The sequence below is a fragment of the Barbus barbus genome, assembly GCF_936440315.1.
Source record: "Barbus barbus genome assembly, chromosome: 3".
NCBI classification, from domain to species: Eukaryota; Metazoa; Chordata; class Actinopteri; order Cypriniformes; family Cyprinidae; genus Barbus; species Barbus barbus.
In genome coordinates, this window is record NC_136731.1 from 39547074 (window position 1) to 39566447 (window position 19374).

The 19374-nt window shown below is 36.3% G+C and overlaps 1 protein-coding gene across 3 annotated transcripts in view; it reads left to right on the plus strand.

The window, feature by feature from the left end:
* Positions 1-19374, plus strand: part of hdac5 (histone deacetylase 5) — a 78989-nt gene that overhangs the window by 54754 nt on the left and 4861 nt on the right. For 2 of the 3 annotated variants that reach the window (XM_079379798.1, XM_079379800.1), the window contains 12 exons: positions 1096-1208; positions 3625-3744; positions 4466-4706; positions 6917-7122; positions 7198-7482; positions 11902-12067; positions 12244-12377; positions 15526-15646; positions 16185-16234; positions 18121-18228; positions 18362-18417; positions 18563-18650. In XM_079379798.1, the coding sequence (XP_079235924.1) occupies positions 1096-1208; positions 3625-3744; positions 4466-4706; positions 6917-7122; positions 7198-7482; positions 11902-12067; positions 12244-12377; positions 15526-15646; positions 16185-16234; positions 18121-18228; positions 18362-18417; positions 18563-18650 (1688 nt within the window). The remainder of the gene's footprint in view (positions 1-1095; positions 1209-3624; positions 3745-4465; positions 4707-6916; positions 7123-7197; positions 7483-11901; positions 12068-12243; positions 12378-15525; positions 15647-16184; positions 16235-18120; positions 18229-18361; positions 18418-18562; positions 18651-19374) is intronic. The other variant, XM_079379799.1, reaches the window with a different exon arrangement.

The window sequence follows — 19374 nt, forward strand, 5'->3', positions numbered from 1 at the left end:
GATGATCTTTCTTTGACAGATCCCCTGTATTAAAATATAAAGGCATCTAAATATATTTGGAAAAAGTATTTACATTATATTTAATCTATATTATATTACATTATATTTATTATATATGTTTTGTGATGGGGCCCATAAGTATCTTTAAAATGTTATATGTGACCCTGGACCACAAAACCTTGGTCCAGGGCGAGAAAAATGAATAAGCTTTCCATTGATGTATGTTTTGTTAGGATAGGACAATATTTGGCCGAGATGCAACTTAACAAAAAATCTAAATACTGAGAAAATCACATTTAAAGTCGTCCAAATGAAGTTCTTAGCAATGCATATTACTTATCAAAAATTAAGTTTTGATATATTTACAGTAGGAAATTTACAAAATATCTTCATGGAACATAATCTTTACTTAATATCCTAATGATTTTTGGCATAAAAAAAAGATAATTTTGACCCATACAATGTATTTTTGGCTATTTCTACAAATATACCCCAGCGACTCAAGACTGGTTTTGTGCTCCAGAGTCACATATGGAAAATACTTGCTTTCTACTACAACACTGTAATAATGCGCATTTATAATAATGCACGTATTTCTTCACAATTCTGTAAATTTGGCATTATTGTGTAAATTTGAACTTATTTACCTTTGTTTTATTATTTTTATTAATGTATTTTTTGCACTATTTAGATTCAAAGAAAACTTTATTATTAAAATACTAATATAAATATTCTATAAATTCAATAAAATAAACATTAGTTTTGGCATAGTTGTGCATTAAGCTTCACAAAACATAGAGTTTATATGGAAGATGTAATCTTTTATATGTCAGCACCTGACTTGTGTTCAAATAAGACCTCTGCTGTCAGATGTGTGAAGATTTGCAAACAAAAGTAATGAACACGTAGGTATTGTGTGATTCCTGTGCTGTTAATATAACTGCAGCTTGGAGGAAGGGAACATTTGAACATCCTGCTGATACATTAAAAATGGTTTAATCAATCACAAAATATTGTGAAATCATCAGCTATATTTTCTAACGATGTGCAGCTAAAATGTGATTGTTGAAATCCTTGTGTGTGTGTGTGTTTCAGTGTCCTCTATGTGCAGCAGTGCTCCTGGCTCAGGTCCCAGTTCTCCGAACAGCTCTAACTGTGCCATTGCCGAGAACGGCTCCAGTGGATCCGTCCCAAACATCCACGCTGAGGTGAGAGACTTACCCCCTACACGTTTGCCTCTCTTCTGCTCTCTCACTCCCCTCGCTTCTCAATAGGATAGGGATGAAAAAAGACACAATAAATTGGCTTCACCTAGATAATGACACTGTTTCTATGGAAACAATCTATCGTACGGAGTCTTGTGATGGCCTGGAATAACACTGGTATGCTAATCCCAAAAAAAAGACAAAAAAACACATGTTCCGAGAGTCAGTCTTGCAGTGAGTTGTATCTGTAGGCTCAAGAATGGCCACAGCTGCTCTGGATGGACAGCAGCAAAAGCTGCCTGGGGTCAACTCTGCATGCTAAGCAGCTAGCCTTGAGGATCACCTTAACCTTGAAAGCCAGAGAGAATTAAATTGTATGTGCTCATGCCAAGGGCTTGAAGCTGTAAGAACGCTGAATTTGAATGAACCAGTTTGTGTTTAAATTTGAATGACCAGCATATCAAATGCAAAATTAAACACGGATGCACTTCAGTTTAGGGACAAATTCTTACTATTAACTAGTTGTAACTTGCTTATTAGCATGCCTATTATTAACACATTGTCTGTTTATTAGTACTTATAAAGCACATATTCTGCATGACCATATTCTATATCCCTAATCATACCTTACGAACTATTAATAAGAAGCAAATTAGCAGTTTATTGAGGCAAAAGTCAGTTATTGGTTTGTTAATAGAGAGAATTGGACCTTAAAATAGAATATAAACAAACAAATAATGCCATTTACAATGTTTACATGTAGTTTATGACTTTGTAAAAAACTATTTTTATTGTAATAATTAAAAAAAAATGCTAAATTGCTTGTATTCTAAAATTATATACATTTTTATTTTTTATTTTTAATAATAATAATCTGTATGTATGTTTTTGATTTTTGTCAATTAATGTTGTGATATGCATTTTTACCATATATACTGGCAATAGCGATAGATTCTATTTACACTAAGTGCAAATAGCGTGTTTTCTTAGCGATAGATACTATTTACAGTGAAAATAGCAGTATTTTTTAACAAATAGCTATAGATTCTATTTACACTGTTAAAATAGCAAGATTTTCTGCAATTTATACTACTTATTGCAAATAGTGGCAATTATCTGCACCTCAGTATTGTAGTACATTATAAAACAGTACGCAATAATAACGTATTGAGTGTAAATTATAGTTTTAATTCAAATTATTAAATGGATGCCACCTTATTGGGACAATAAAGCCCTCCCTACACCTACCCGATACTTTTTTCAACTTTTTGATTTGCACTTAGTGTAAATAGACACTCTGTATACTATTACTCATAGTGTGATGTACGCTATTGGTCATGCCAACCTTATTGCAGTCCATGTTTAAATTTTGGGTGAATTTTGCATGCTTGCTGAAGAAATTGGATGACATTCACTTTTTTTCTGAACCAGTTCTACTAGTGGTACTCTGTTTTCTTAAGGGTACAAAACATTTGATTTTAGCATCCCTTTGTATAGCATCTTTTAACGTGTTACATTATTGCCAGTGGATGTGATAGAGGATAAAGTGTGCTGGAGTTTGTCCAAGAGAAAAGAAATGGAGTTCGTCAGTCTCATCAACCAGAGAAAAAAATTATAGGCTCCAGTGGAGATGACTTAAGAATCACCTCTTTAGCTCTGTCCAGCATGCAAAGGCTGCGCACCACTCCCCAAAAAGTCTTAGATCGCTATTCCAGAGCCTCTGTAGCCTAGCAGCACAACCTCGAGAGAAGTGATGGATAAATGTGAAGGAGAATAGAATGCTGAATCATCTCTTCTGCAGGTAGGGCGCTCTGCCACAGAATATCCGCTTTGTCTTTTTCTTCCTCGTCTTTTCTTAGTGTAACCTTTGAGTCTGAGTGAGAATGCCGTACATTGTACGAACAACTTATAATGAAAGGCTTAAATTGGGTCTTTGGGGATGAATAAACGTTGCCTTGTAAAAGCAGATCCATTCGTTTTTGTTCTTTAGCTTGGCTGCGCTCCAAGTATAGGGTCAGATGATGGGATTACCAGTACTCACTAACACCTCCGTATTTCTCACATGGCTTTCTTTTGGGACATTTTTTCAATCTTTAGAAATTAGAAAAAGCAAACATTTTAATTATCTTTATGACTGCTTAGCTCATTTTCTTTAACATGGCAACTGGAACTGTTGTCTTCTTCAAGTGGCGCTCATCCAGTCCCAAATACAGACAGTCCATTCCCACATGCTGCTTTGCTCGTCACAACTCGTTACAGCTTAGTAAGGATTTCCAAAGTCAAGCTGAAACTCCTTGTCTGGGATGCCTTCCCGAGAGAAAACAGATTCTTTGTGCTGTTTGAAGTGTACATCCTGAAATATAGGTCTGCTGTTTGTCCTTCGGGACTCACGTCTTTCTCTCCTTTTCTGTTTCGGCAGCAGTTGCGTTCTCTGCATCAGTCTTTGACTGGAGATGGGACACCGAGTCCCCTTAGCCTCTACACCTCTCCATCTCTGCCCAACATCTCTCTTGGACTGCCTGCCAACGCGCACATCACGGTGAGTGTCCTCAGCTAAAGCCTGGTGGCTTCGTGATGGTGATTCAGAGTTAGCAAGTGGTGTAGGCTGAACCCTAGTGGGCTTGCTAGATCATTAGGATGCTTTTACACTAGAGCTTTTGGCCTGGACTCAAGAGTTTGATTGATGTGAAAGTGTTTTTCAGAAGATGCACACCATTGATCCAAACCCTAGTCCATTCTCGGGTACAGTTGGTTTGAATGCTATTTGTCCTAAATTGCATAAGTGAACCACTTTTGATGATGCCTAATTTGCATCTTTGCACACTTCTAGTCACAATTATAGTATAAAGCATGTACAGTTCTTCTCTGGAAAGTCCACTGTCCTGCAGAGTTACCTTCAATCCTAATTAATCACACCTTAACCAGCTAATCAAGGTCGTCGGGGGTTACTTGACATATCTAAGCAGGTGTGTTAGTGCAAATTGGAACTACACTCTGCAGGATATTGGCCCTCCAGGAGCAGGATTGGACACCTCTGGTATAAAACAAGCTCTCACAGTGGTGACCCAAAAGTACAACGTGAAAGCTGAGCAGCGGGGCATTAGAAGGGAATGGAATCAAACTGGTTCTGGTTTGGACCAAGCTATCGAACCCAGTGTGAAAAAAGCCTTGTAGACTGCTGGTACATTGCTTGCAGCTTTAAGCAGCTCAGTGTTCCCAAGTCTGCAGAATAAATTCTCATTCTCTCAACTCTACTCTAGGCTCCTCAGAAACTCAGTGTCCAGCAGGAGGCAGAGCGGCAGACAATCCAGAGTTTGCGTCAAGGTGGGGCACTGACAGGGAAGTTCATCAGCACATCATCCCTGCCGACGGGGCTTCCCGCTGGGGCACCCCATGACTCTGAGCCCCCTTCCGCCTCTAATAGCCATAGTAGCCATTCCTCGCTGCTTCAGCATGTCCTACTGCTGGAGCAGGCTCGTCAACAGAGCGCACTTCTCGCAGGTACACATAAATTCATAGAATACAGTCATGTTACCCTGAATGCACTGCAAAAAGCTATAAACGCATACATCTAAATGGCTAAAAAAATTATCATGATAAATGTCAATCTTTATTTATTTCAAGTTTAAAGCCAGATTTTTGCTCCAAAGTGAAAGTTGTAGAAACCAGACCATTAATTTTCCTTAATAAAATAAATATCTTTATCTATAAATTAGGGGTGGAACGGTTCAACTTTTTCACGGTTCGGTTTGTATCACTGTTTTAGAGTCACCGTTTCGGTACGGTTCGGTATGTCTAGGGAAACACTATACTGTCAAATAACAAAGAAAATAAGAATAATCTATCTAACTACAAGCAACAAATAAAAATACAATAGAGTAAAGATACAAATAAAATAATCAGTGATTTACAGGTTTTTTTTAGGTAAGTCTATAGCATTAGTTTTTAGGTACAGAAATTGAATAAAGTAATCAAATGTAAAACAGCATTGCATATTTGACTGTATAAATTAAAGATTAATCTTTATTAAAGTTACAAAAGCGATTCAATCAAGAGCAGTGAGTGATTTCTTTGTTGTTGCTGTTTGATTAATATTAAGAAAGTGCTGTCACTTTAAGAGAATGCACTGATCCAGTGCACTGATGCTGTACGCTCAGCCGGCTATGTCTGCTATAGGATACTTACCAAAATGGGCATTTTGACAGACTTTTTGTGTGAATTTGTCCATTCAAACACAATACTTCAGAGAGAGCTTCATATTTTCACGCGTTCTGAGGCACGGGTTTGCGCTTCGGATGAACGCACGCACAAATCTTCTCACTGCACGCTCGAGCTCGCGTCCTCTGGCTCTAAATGTTTAAACTGGCAAAATTTACATGACTTTAGTTTAAACACCGATATCAGCGTGTGCTGTTCAGGTCTCACATGTGTGCGTGCTATCAGCACCCGGGTGATGACGGAATAAATGCTCATAATCCAGCATACGGCACTCGCATTGAACAAGAGTGAATGGTTTGTCCACTTTTATTTAATTTTTTTCTCATCGCTGATGTTGTAATGTACTGGGAAGCCAGAATGCGCTTGAACTGTGATCGAGCAGATAAATGGTCCGTGTGGCACGCCTCTGTTTCGTTCTGCTTTTGGCGCATAAACATTATATCGAACATTTATCGAACTCTTCATATCATTTTATCGAGGAAAATTATATCGCGATAATTATCGTTATCGATTTATCGCCCAGCCCTAGTTGTATGTAAATGTAAATGTACATGCATCAGTGCCTTAAGGCAAGAAACATACTTTTCACAAGTATGTGGATTAGGAGTGGGTGATATACTGGTAGACATGATAAACCGGTAGAAATGTGTCAACCGGCCGAGATTTTCAACTATCGTCTGTATCACGGTTACTCATTTATGTGACATTGCTGTGCTATGTGGTCACAAAAATGTATCGTTTACATGCGTTTTTTAAGCATGGCTGTTTAAAAACAAGTGGCTTTAAGCCACAATCAGCAGCGAAAGAAAACTAATTTTGCTATATGTGTGCGCTGTCTGAGAGACTGTTTCTGAGTACTGTCAGAGAGGCGCACACGTGAAGACGGTGCTCATAGAGCGCCGGAGTATTAAATGGAGTTATTTACACTTATGTTTTAAAATGCTTGTAATTAGTTTCTTATTCTTATTTAATTGCTGGCTGTTTACTTGTGTTCAGTGAGCTTGAGTTTTTTATTTAGGCTGGTATTAGGTTTTTTGTGATATTGACACTGGTGAAAAAAATTAAGAAATTTCTATAGTATCACAAATTTTGATATCATAAAGATGTTATTTAAAGCAATAATAACTATATTGAATATATGTCATTATCGTGAAATAAAATGACTCAAATCGTGATATAAGATTTAGATCATATCACCCACACCTAATGCAGATACAAATGGACTATAATGGACATTATGCTAATGTACACCATGGGAAAAAACAAAGTGCAAAATTAAACTTGCATCGCTAGAACGGTCTACATTCAAGTAATTGCACTTGCACATTCAAGTACATTTCAGGGCTTGCAGGTCAGGTCTGCAGTGTGCTAACAAGGAATGTCAAAAGTCACGGTACTACGATATCAAGTTGACAAGAAAATTAATGTTAAAAACATTGTTTGATGTGTAGGTGTAACAGCTTACACTTTTCATCTTGATCTTTATCCCATAGTTCCCATGTACGGGCAATCTCCGCTGGTAACGGGTGAACGGGTGTCCAACAGCATGCGTACAGTGAATAAGTTGCCTAGGCACCGGCCGCTGAGCCGTACCCAATCAGCGCCCCTGCCGCAAACACCACAGGCCCTGCAGCACCTCGTAATGCAACAGCAGCACCAGCACTTCCTCGAGAAACAGAAACACTACCAGCTAAATAAGGTATATGGATCAGATATTTGATGCTGTTTGAGCTATTTAGCAAAAAAAATACTTACAAGCTTCACTTCCTTTCAGATCCTCTCCAAAGGGGCGGAGCTTCCAAGGCAGCCTCCCACGCACCCCGAGGAGACGGAGGAGGAGCTTACAGAAACCGCAGAGATGCAGGATGAGCGAGGGGAGGAGCTTGATCATGTGAGGGAGGGGCTACAGAAAGAGAGCTCCGGCGAGACCACACCCCCTTCGGAACGTCTTGTTCCGTTGAAGGGAGAAAGCACAGAAAGTGACTTGGAGGAAGATGATGATGACGACGAAGCCATTGAACTGAGGGAATGTGATGAAGAGGGCGCCCCCTATGGCCAGGTAAGAAATTATAGCTTTTTTATACTGAAAGTTTTGGTTGTTTTTGTGCTATTAGTGTCACCAAACGGAATTGACTCTTTGCAAAAACCCACTCTCCTTAGTTACTGTTGCTATGTCCGACAAGTCATGCCGCTCACACGCCACACATCATGTTCTCATGCAGTAAAAAATACATTGCGGAGCAAAGAGGTAACTGGCAACACGCCAACAGACAAGACAAAGCAGGCTACTTCTGGTATGAAACAAGGTCTCGTCTTTAAATTTTGTCATTTTATTTAAGAAATTCAAACAATAAATACCGTTTTGTGGCTCTTTAATGTGTCTTGACAGATTGCCGTATTGCTTCAGTTCAAGTGCCACGTGAACCAATCGTCTTTTCATATTTACTGAAAACACCAAGTAAACATGAAGGAACATCAGAACGTATTTTATTACAACCGTGGATAGACATCAATGCACAACATTTTTCAAGTTTAATTCACCAAAGTTAATCTACTCTCCTGACTGATTTGTTTGTTGGGCAAGATGGTGGATTCACCGTTATGATTGGTCAGATCGCCTGTCAATCAAACTCTTTGTGAACAAATAATAATGACTATTTTTAACAAGGTTTCCTGAGCTTGCCTCCGCCTGCCATTTGTCTCACAAACTGCTAGTCCCACGCCAAGGTTGCTGCGTTGCTATTTTAAATAGAAAAAATTACACACTTCACCTCTAAAGTAATTTACAGAGCTGCCAACATGTATTTTGCGTGGTTTATTTATTTTCTTGAACTTCTAAGGATCACTGACCTTCTAAAATTGCAGTTATCTTTGTTTACCATGTTAAGACAGCTTTCTATATTTCCCCCGTTCACCTTTATCGTCTTTTCCCATCCCCGTTCTATTTTACTTCGGCTTTAGTGTTGAGCGAATTTCAGTTATGAAAAAGCAGCGTAGTGACTGTATGAGTCACCGTGCAAAACCTATGCACGTAACACAGCTTAACGTCATTTGTTATGAAACAAGATGGATTTTTTTTTATCTTAAATGTATTATTTTGTATTTATTGAACTAGAAGCAGCTGTTTGGATTTTGTGTTGTCTTTAGACTTTTAAGATGCATCTGATGTCTTTCCGATGACTCTGTCCCTGCACTTTTCGAGGGCTTAAGTGCGTAGGCAAGTTCCTGATGAGTGTTGGGACGCACATGCGGGGGCTTGGTGACTGGAGATCGAGGGTATCCCTCTCAACCAGAGCGTTTGCAGCTTTTTCGCCCCCTGAAAAGGAGGGATTAAAAAGGAAGATTGCTCTCTTCTCTTCCTCCCACCAGTGACTCACTACTGCAGGCAGAAGGGGAGCGGGCGAGAAGAGGGGAAGAGAGACACATAAATAATTGCTAGATCGGAAGACACAATGAAATTGACTTTGGAACGATGGTGGGGGGTTCCTCCGAGAACTAAAGTTTGCCTAGTTAGTGTTTAGCCTTGAGGTATTACTATTGCTAATACGTAGTTTTTAACAAACTCTTATTCCAAATTATTAAACTTTAATGTGAATCTCTAGCATATAGGAAGGAGAGGTAAACGTTTGTGACTTGAGCCAGTAAGCAACCACGTAGCAAAGCTCTAAAAACACTTTTTAGCTTCAAGCGCCACTCACATTTTATTCAGGAAGTGTCAAATCAGTATTTGTCAAAGAGCTGCACTTAAGCTGATATATTCTTATCTTGCAAAAAGTACCATGGTACAAGCACTGTACTAGAGTTCTTTTGAAAATGTTACTGAGTAGGTTTATTCTTATCTTGTAAAAAATGTTTTGTTGTATTACCATGGATTTTGGATTTGGCACAATGGTTATACTGTTTTATTTTTTACATAACTCTCATAGTAATACCATGGTATTCTGCGAAGTACTGTTTAAATACCATAGTATCAATTAAACATTTTAATGTTATATTTTTAATATATTATTTCTATTTGTAACCATGATGCTGTTATGGTTTTTATTAATATTTTATTTATATATTACATTTATATTTTTCATTTTTCAGTTTCATTTTTAGTATGTGCTTGTCATTTTTATTCATTATTTTATTTCAGTTTTTCATTTAATATTTATATTTTACGTTATTTCAGGTTTATTACATTTTTTCAATTGTTTTAGTTCACAATAATAACTCTGCATCTTATTAAAAGTACAATGGTATTACCTTGTTTTTTACCATTAAAGTCTTTTACAAACTACTTATTTTCACTGTACAGCAAATACTTCATCATACTTTTCATAAGGGCTTTTTGTACCTCATGTATGTGCAATTTTGTGATACGTAATTAATCTATTGAGAAATGTGCATTGTTTTGATCGCTCAATTCTTATTCGTCATTTTGTTTGTTATATATATATATTTTGTTGATAGTGCCACTGCGGTGATTCATGCCGTTATGTATTACAGCCCATTCATTTGCATGACATCCTGGCAGATTTGATCCTCAAAAAGAGCTCAATTTGATCTTAACAGAGACCCCACAAACATACACTGCTGCTGTGAGGGAGGGAGGAAGGAAAAACAAATGAATGAGTGAGAGTGAATGAGCAGGAGAGAGAGTTATTGGAAAAAGAGCAACACCCTCCTCCTCGCTCAAGCTCACTCTGCCTGCAATCATTCAGAAAAAAATTTCAAAAGAGCACAGCATTAGAATTCAGACTGCATCCTCCTCGCACAGTGGCAGACTCACACACACACACATCTACACATATACACATATACTCCCCTGTGAATGGACCATCTCTGACTCATCTCTCCTTGGTGATTCATCTCCTCCTCCGGACCCCGCCCGCCTTCACTGCCCTGCACTTCACACCCAATCACAGCCCACCTTGGTGACGTGACACGCCGCAGTGTGTGTTTGTGTGTGTCTGTTGTGCGGTGACATGCAGTCACCATTGAGGCAGCGATACACGAAACACTCGTTGTCACTTCAGTCAGTCACAGACCCTAGCTGGCCTCTCCTTCTCATTAAAACACCCCCACCTACGTCCTTGTGTGTGCGAATGCCTCTACTTGTCTGCCTGAGTGTCTTGAATACAAATTGAGCCCCCGTCACCTGCCATAGTGAGTGAGACAGATGCTGCATGGCTTTAGCATCTCGAATAAAGAGGGAGTTGGCATGAAAAAGCGAATTGTGAGAATTTGTGTGTGCTGGCATACCTTCAACCTCAAGGTCTCATGCAAGAAATAAAAAAGAATCCCATCATCTCGCATGTACTGCCATCGCACGTTGTCCTGCATCAGCGACTGTCTCGCTGCTCATACACACATTCATTCTGCTCATCTGATATAGAGCAGACGCTGAGGCTGTTTACTGCTGGAGACTTTTGAGTAGATTTTTGGCAATTGTTTGCTGAGCTTCTTTCGTGAGATGGTCCAGACCGTGTGCTTGGACTGATGTTTAGTCTGCTATGATCTTAACTTACTCTTTGCACACATACTCCAGTGCTATTTTAGTTTTATTTATATAAGTGTTTAATAATATTTATAATTAACTTTTTTTTTCATGTTTAGGTCTTCATTTTAATTTTAGCACCTTTGGCATTTTTATTCGTTTTTAGTTTTTTTATATTATAACGTAAATTTAGTTATTTATTTGATAAACTTATAATTTTTTTTTTTTTAGTTTTAGTCATTTTAATTACTTCAACTTAACCTTATTTCAGCCAATTGCCAATGCAACATTGTTGTGCAAGTTTAAGTTTTTTATCTTGTATGAAACATCGAATAAAATAAAATTCAAATTTTATTTAATCTATTTACTTAATCTGTGTCATTTCATTATTTTATATCATTTCAATTATTGAAAATGATCTTGGCTGGTGCCCTTTTCAAACACTTTGGCGTGACTTAACTCCAAAACAAAAACCAAAGGTTTAAAAAAAAAAAAAAGAGAAAGTTGAAGAAAAAAAAATGTATTGAACTGAATTACATTAAAACTAGTTAATTGCGAAGTAAATGAAACCCAACTGAATTGCATTCAAAATACAGTTTAAATACCATAGTATCAAGGTCTACATGCCACTATTACCATCTGCTACCATCAGTTTAACATGGCAATGTTTATTTTAATATTTTTTATTATGTAACATTATATTTATTACTAATATTCAGTTGAATTAAGCAGAACTGAAAGAAAAGCTTATTCTTTTAGCCAAACTAAAATCAAATTGCTGTTTAAATGAACTGAAATGAACAGAACAGAAAAAAAATTGTACTCTTCTGAACAAAACTGGTCTGAATAGGACTTGAAACTTGAATGAAACTGCTCTGAACTGATTTAAATTGTACTTAATAAAACTCATTTAAACTGCTAAACTGAATTAAACTGTACTGAACAGAACAGATTCAAAGCCACTGAATTCATGATGTTTGTGTGCTGTTTCTGCAGTATTTGGACCAGCAGCATGTGCAGCAACTGAATGTGTTCCAGGCCTCTCTGTCCATCACGGGAATGCCCCACAGACCCCTGGGAAGGGCACAGTCGTCCCCCGTCACTTCTAGTCTTAAAGGAGCGCCCCTGAACGAGGTGCCCATTAAGCATCTCTTCACGACAGGTATACTGCTCCGCTGTCCATCAGTCACAGAGTGGAGAATTGATCTAAAAGACAATATGCGTAGTGGATTAAACTCAGTTCGTGTTTCGTTGTATTTGTACTCGGGTGGGACTGATACTGGGATCGATAGGCTTGCTAGATTTTAATTTGTAATAATCTCCTCGCTCCCTCTGCAGGGCTGGTGTACGACACCTTCATGCTAAAGCACCAGTGCGTATGTGGGAACACAAACATCCATCCCGAACACGCCGGTCGCATTCAGAGTGTTTGGTCCAGGCTACAGGAAACAGGGCTGCTTGGTCGCTGTGAGGTGAGTGTGCCACCTGCTGGAATGGTCAGCCAAATAAATAATTTTTTCAGCAAGGATGCATTAGATGTGACAGAAAAGGCATTTACAATGTTAAAAAAGATTTCTATTTCAAATAAATGCTGTAATTTAAACTTTCTATTCACCAACAAATGCCTGAAAAAATTAAGTTTTCAACATTGATGATGAGAAAAGTCAGCATAAATCAGCATATTAGAATGATTTCTGAAGGATCACGCAACACTGAAGACTGGAGTTATGATGATGAAAATTCAGCTTTGCATCACAGGAATAAATTGCATATTAAAATAGGAAATATTTTTATTTAAAGTTCTAATAATACTTCACAATATTACTGTTTAAATAAATGCAGCCTAGCTGAGCATAAGAACTACTAAAAACCTTTAATAAGTCTTACTGATCCCAAACATTTGAATGGTAGTGTACACAATTGTTAAATATTTTTCAGCATCATGGTTTTATAATACAAGATAATTTAACCAATCATGTAGTGGTAAGATTTCAGAGCTACACAAAAAATCGAATTTCGAATATTCGTCGAATTGAAAAATAAAAATCCACATTTTAATGTAAAAATGCTGCATTTGAATTTTAGACGTGCGTCAGGCAGCCTTATGTGGCACACAAGATGCGATGACGATGTAGGTGTCGTTGCATTTTAATGTTTTTTTTTTTAGTCTAACCCACTGGATGCGGCGCTGCTCGTTCAAAATATTGCGGAAAAAGAGAACATCAATGTGGGGAAGATGTTGTTTACCTCAACTAGAACCAAGCCGTTCACACAGAACGCATATTATTGCATTTTCTAGAGCGACGTCTATCACCGTTGCACTCGCACGAGAGCAGCATGTTTAGCCATTAATGTAAGTACAGCTTTTAAAAAACATGTCTCGAGACAGTTTTTCTGCATCTCATGTTTGTAAATGAAAAAGCAGGCTACTCTTTGTGATTGGTTTTCGGTCCTTAGTATTAAACTATACATATTTACATGATGCTGGTTGTTTCTAATTGTTTAAGCAACGTAATTAATTATATATGGTTTATAAACATTATTTTAAATATGCACTTTTTTATGCACTTTTTCAAGGATAGTGTTGTTTTTTATTGCTTTGAAGAAACATGCATTAGTAGGGTATTCTTTGCTCGATGTGCCCTCTTGTGGCCTCAGGAGAGAAGCCAAAAGCTTTTTTTCCCCCTAACAGAAATGATGCCTTTTAAATTCGAATATAATTCGAATTTTGATCATAATTTAGTACAAAATTCTAATTTAGTTTTTCAGCCAATTTAACAGCCCCAGAGTTCAGTGAATGAAAACTTGAAAATATCATTAGATTTTAAGCATTATTTATAGTGACACTGAACCAAAATGATTTTAAAAAATCTTTAATTACAGATAAAATACCATAGAAGAGCAGGGACGTGCAGAGAGTTCCTCAGGGGCAGGGGCTCAAATGTAAAATAGGGGCAATGCAAAAAAAAAAAAAAAAGGCTGGATACATTACCATTATATATTTTTTCAAGATGTCACTTATGGTCATCAAGCCTGCATTTATTTGCTCTAATTTTTAATAAACTTTAAAATACATTTTATGCAATTGTGATTTATTATCAATGTTGGAGACCTGTTATACGTTTTTCTGAATTCTTTGATTAATAAAAAAGTTTTAAAAAAGCACAGTATTTATTTAAAATATAACTTTTGTTACAATATATGTTGAAAAGCTTGAGGTCAGTATTTTATTTTATTTTATTTTTTTAAGAAATTAGTTTTCATTCAGCAAAGATTTGCTAAATCGATAGAAACAGTGATAGTAAAGATTGTCAGAAAGCATCTCTATTTTGAATAAATGCTATTATTTTTATTTTTTATTTATTAAAGAACCCCAAAAAGGTATCACAGGTTCCAAAAAAATATATAATAATAAATTAATTAAATAAATAAAAATAACGGTTTCCAATATTGATCATCAATCAGCATATTAGAATAATTTCTGAAGGATCATGCACTGAAGACTGGAGTAATGATGCTGAAAATTCAGCTTTGCATCACAGAAATAAATTATATTTTTAAGTATATAAAAATAGATGAACATTATTTTAAATTGGAATAATATTTCACAATATTACAGTTTTTTTGATCAAATAAATGCAGGCTTGATGAGACACTTTCATGATGCTGCATAATTGGTAACATGATAAAGTTCGCCAGCCTACACTTCACATAACAGGCCTGTAGTTGGCAGTTGGGCTTAAATAACTATGATAGTTTCATCAAATAGTAAACAGTGCATCATACATAAGTGAATTGAATACTGATTACAATTATTGCGACTTTTGACGCTGCACGGTTTTGTGCCATGCTTTTGTAGTCATTTAGCATACATTTTCTCAGTGAAGTAATTTGATTTATAAAATGAGACAAACCGCCAATCCGGATCGCTCCACAAATAAGCTTGTCTGGCCCATGTCATTTTCAACCAATTTATGAATAAGAACGGAAAATGACCGCTCCTCTTCACATTATTGTCCAATGAAATTTGAACTTGTGCCAGATCATGATTGGTTGGTGTATTATAACTACATGACGAACGGGCATTGATGAATTATGTAATATTCAAAAATATAGCCTATAATATATGGATTTGTAATTAAATCGACACGCTAGCTTTGATTATTGATGAAAAAAGTTTCAAATATTGTTTGGTTTATTGTTTTCCTTGCCGACCCACTCACTGAAAGAGCCATATATGGCTTGAGAGCCTAGGTTTCCGAACATACTGGAATATCAGTCAGTCGAGCAAAACACACACAACCCATAGCAACGCCTCAGATTGACAGATTTGTAAAAATAAACAGGAACTTTCCGACTTTTGAGCGATTTGTACACATTGTAATGTTAATTATAATTCAAATGCATTTGGTTTTATTGACTACAATATTATTGCTATTTGTCTGAATGGGACTTTTTTGAATAATTTTGAAAAAGGGCAGGGACTTGAGCCCCCAAAGCCCCCCCTTCTGCACGTGCCGTGTTGAAGAGTCCTGTAAATTCATTTGTCAGAACAGTGGGAACTGTTTTGGTGATTCATAGACGTTACCTTAATGTGTTTCTGTGTTTGTTTGTGTGCAGAGGATCAGGGGAAGGAAAGCCACGCTAGATGAAATCCAAACTGTGCATTCTGAGTATCACACGCTGCTCTACGGCACCAGTCCACTGAACCGACAGAAGCTGGACAGCAAGAAACTTTTAGGTGTGTTTTAGTGGCTCTCTGTTGGGATGTAGGTAGTTGCTGCTGTCTTGATTTTAGGACACCAAAACAGGATTCTCCTCCTAGTACACCATCCACAAAAAGCTTCCCTTGCTTGCTTCCAATCTGATGGCTTGCTTAAGCAAATCTGCTTTGACAGATGCCTAGGCTTTTTTTAGGTTCTAGACATTTGCCCACCCCCGCTTCTGAGTCACCAGCGAAGTGTGTGCGATTGTGCCTTTGTGTGTGTGTGAGTGAGGGTGAGAAGGTTCAGCTGCGGACAGAGTTGCCATCACTCCACCACCTCCACTTTTATGTGAGACACACTTTGAAGAAGTGCAGGCTGTTTTGACCTTGAGTGCTCTTTGTAGAACAGCGAGACAGATGATGCGTCAGCGTCATCCAATGAGCATCCTTGAGACTAAATTAGCATAGCCAATTATGCCATTGACTGAATATATAATGTGTGAACAACAGATGTGGGCCTAAACATAACACTCCTTCATATCAGCTCCTAATTCGCCTTATTTTTATTTTCTAGGTCCAATAAGTCAGAAAATGTATGCTGTCCTACCATGTGGAGGCATTGGGGTACGTTTTGTCCGTTCATCTGTGCAGTCATCACACTTCTTTAATAAAGAATGAAAGGCTTTCATAATGTTTGTAAATGTACATTGGAGATATTTCCCAACAAAACAGAATAATGTAGGCAGGAATTTGTCTGTTTGGATTGTGAAAGTAGGCTATGGTGTTATTAGTTATATTATTTTTGTCCTTGACTGTGCAACCTTACTTACATTTGGTACTTGGTTATTATTATTATTATTAGTAGTAGTAGTAGTTTTTAGATCTTTTATCTTTTTTAATAATGTAACATCATTATTATTATTATTATTATTATTATTATTATAATTATTAGGATTGTGCCGATAGATGATAGTATTGTGTATCGACGATAGTCAGAGATATCGCCTGTGGCTGATTATTATTATTATTATTATTATTATTAGTGCTGTCAAACGATCAATCGCATCCAAAATAAAAAATTGTGTTTACATAATATATGTATGTGTGCTGTGTATTTATATATACATAATAAATATACACAAAATAAATATTTTGGATGCGATCGCGATTAATGGTTTGACAGCACTAATTATTATTATTATTATTTTCATCAGGCTAGTATTATTATGTAATATTAGCTATTTTTTTCAGTGTTGCATGTTATAACCAATCACACACGATTCCGTTGAGTTTACAAATGCAATGGCCAATCAGAGGCGTTCAGATTAGTCATCGCTGAAATAGCAGAGTTTTGTTGTTCGTTGCGCGTGCGCTGACTGAATTCTCTAATCATAAACAACAAAGTGCAAATGCACGTGCAATGTAAGTATCAGAGATTTATTCATCATGCAATGTAGATAGCTTCACTGATTATAGCGGGAATCAGTGATGATGTTCTTTGGTAATGTAAATGTTCTTTGCTTTTCTGTAGCTGCTGTTTGAATAACTGAGGAAATGTAAGCATTATAATTAGTAACTTACAATGTTTTTACTAAATTGTTAGCATGTTAAATTCAAATTCAGTCATATTGAAAAATACTTTGACATGACATCCATATACTTAATTATAAGTCGATTACAGTAGCATTAGGCTTCGTTTAGCCTTACCCTGGAGTTGGTTCACTCTCCGGCCATGAAACTTAGTAAGTAAATAATCAAATAAATTAGCAATATTTATATTGTGTATCTGCGATCTCACAGGCTGACGATATGACTATGGAGCATATCGCCCAACACTAGTTATTATTATTATTATTGTTACATTAGATTATAATAAATATGTAGATTATAAAAAAATAAAACATCAAAATTATTGTTGTTGTTATCAAAGTATAATATTAAAATAAAACATTAAAAATTATTATAATATCAAAATATTTGAATAAGAATATTATTATTATCAATATTATAATTAGTGTTAGTATTATTAAATGTTTCATCTTAATTTAAATAAATTAGCATTATTATTGTTAGATTAGATTGTAGTACTTTATATACATAAATATACACGCTGTAGACTATAATAAAATAAAACAATACCTTTAAATAATAATGTTTTATAATATATTCATTTGATAAATTATTAAATGTTTCATCTTGTTTTAAATAAATTAGCATTGTTATTGTTAGGTTAGATTGTAATATACATTATATATAATAAATATACAGATATATAGACTATAATAAAATAAAACTTCTAAATAATAACCATTATTAGTAGTATTATTACAGTATAATATTAAAATAAAACAAAACTTTTAAATAATAATGTTTTATAATATATGAATTATTATTACTTGGGTTTTTGCACTGATTAATTGTCCTGCAATAAAACCATGGACACTTATTAAGGTAAACAGGATCAGTTCACCCATTTGTGGCAGTATGTAACATGATTTAATGGTCTGTAGGTGGACAGTGACACCGTGTGGAACGAGATGCACTCGTCGGGTGCCGTCCGGATGGCGGTGGGCTGCGTCATTGAGCTGGCATTCAAAGTTGCTGCTGGAGAACTGAAGGTTCAGATTTATTTCTCTTACCACAGCTTCATGTTTAATTGATATTCTGATATAAATATTCAGTGCTTATATTATATCGCATCTCTTATGTGGTCCTCATCTCCCTTGTCTTCTGTTTTTGTTTGATGGATAGAACGGGTTTGCAGTGGTCCGTCCTCCAGGGCATCACGCGGAGGAATCAACCGCCATGTAAGTAGTCTGTGCATCATGGAAAGTTGTTTACTTCATCATATTAACATGTGTGGGCTTTTATGTCTCGATGTGAGTTTTGTGTTATCTAGATGGATAAATCATTTATGTGTAACCGTCCACTGCTCTGTGTGTATCTTGGCAGGGGTTTCTGTTTCTTCAACTCGGTGGCCATCACTGCCAAACTCCTGCAGCAGAAACTCGGAGTGGGCAAGATCCTGATCATAGACTGGGTGAGTTTTTAGGAGCGGCTCGTGATGTTACAGTCCACTTGTGATGAGCAATATTATTGTACTCATTCAGTTTAGCTGATTTTAGAGACGAAAAATGATTGTTAATAGAACAGCAAAGAATAAAACCATAATATAGCTGCAAGCAGCGATGGCGGGCACAAGCCGTCAGTGCAACCGCCACCCCGGTGGCATCAGGAAAACGGTGCACAGCCAGCACCTGCATTACAGTAACCCTCTGGCAGTTTGGATTTGAGGGATTCAGCAATGAAAGAGTTAATCCAAACCATCAAGACACACAACAATACATAAAACTTTGGTAACACTTTCAATAAAGTTTCAGTTACTAACATTAACTATATTAATTAACATGAACAATACTTATATAGGGTTTATTAATGTTAGTTAATATTCAAAACTTATAAACATAAACGTATAACTTTAGTTAATGCACTGTGAATTAACATGAACATTTTGATTAATTAACAGGGTAACACATAATAACTGCACACTATGAATCATTAGTTAAGTATTAGTAAGTAGGCAATCCGTACTTTATAAAGCATTGTTCCAGCATTAATAGGCATTAGTAAGCATTTTATAAATACCGCTATAAATGCTTTGTTCTTGAGCATATATATATATATAATGTTTAATAATTGTATTTTCATACTTTATTAATGATCAATTTAACATTTCTAAATTATTACGTTATTTACAAACCAGT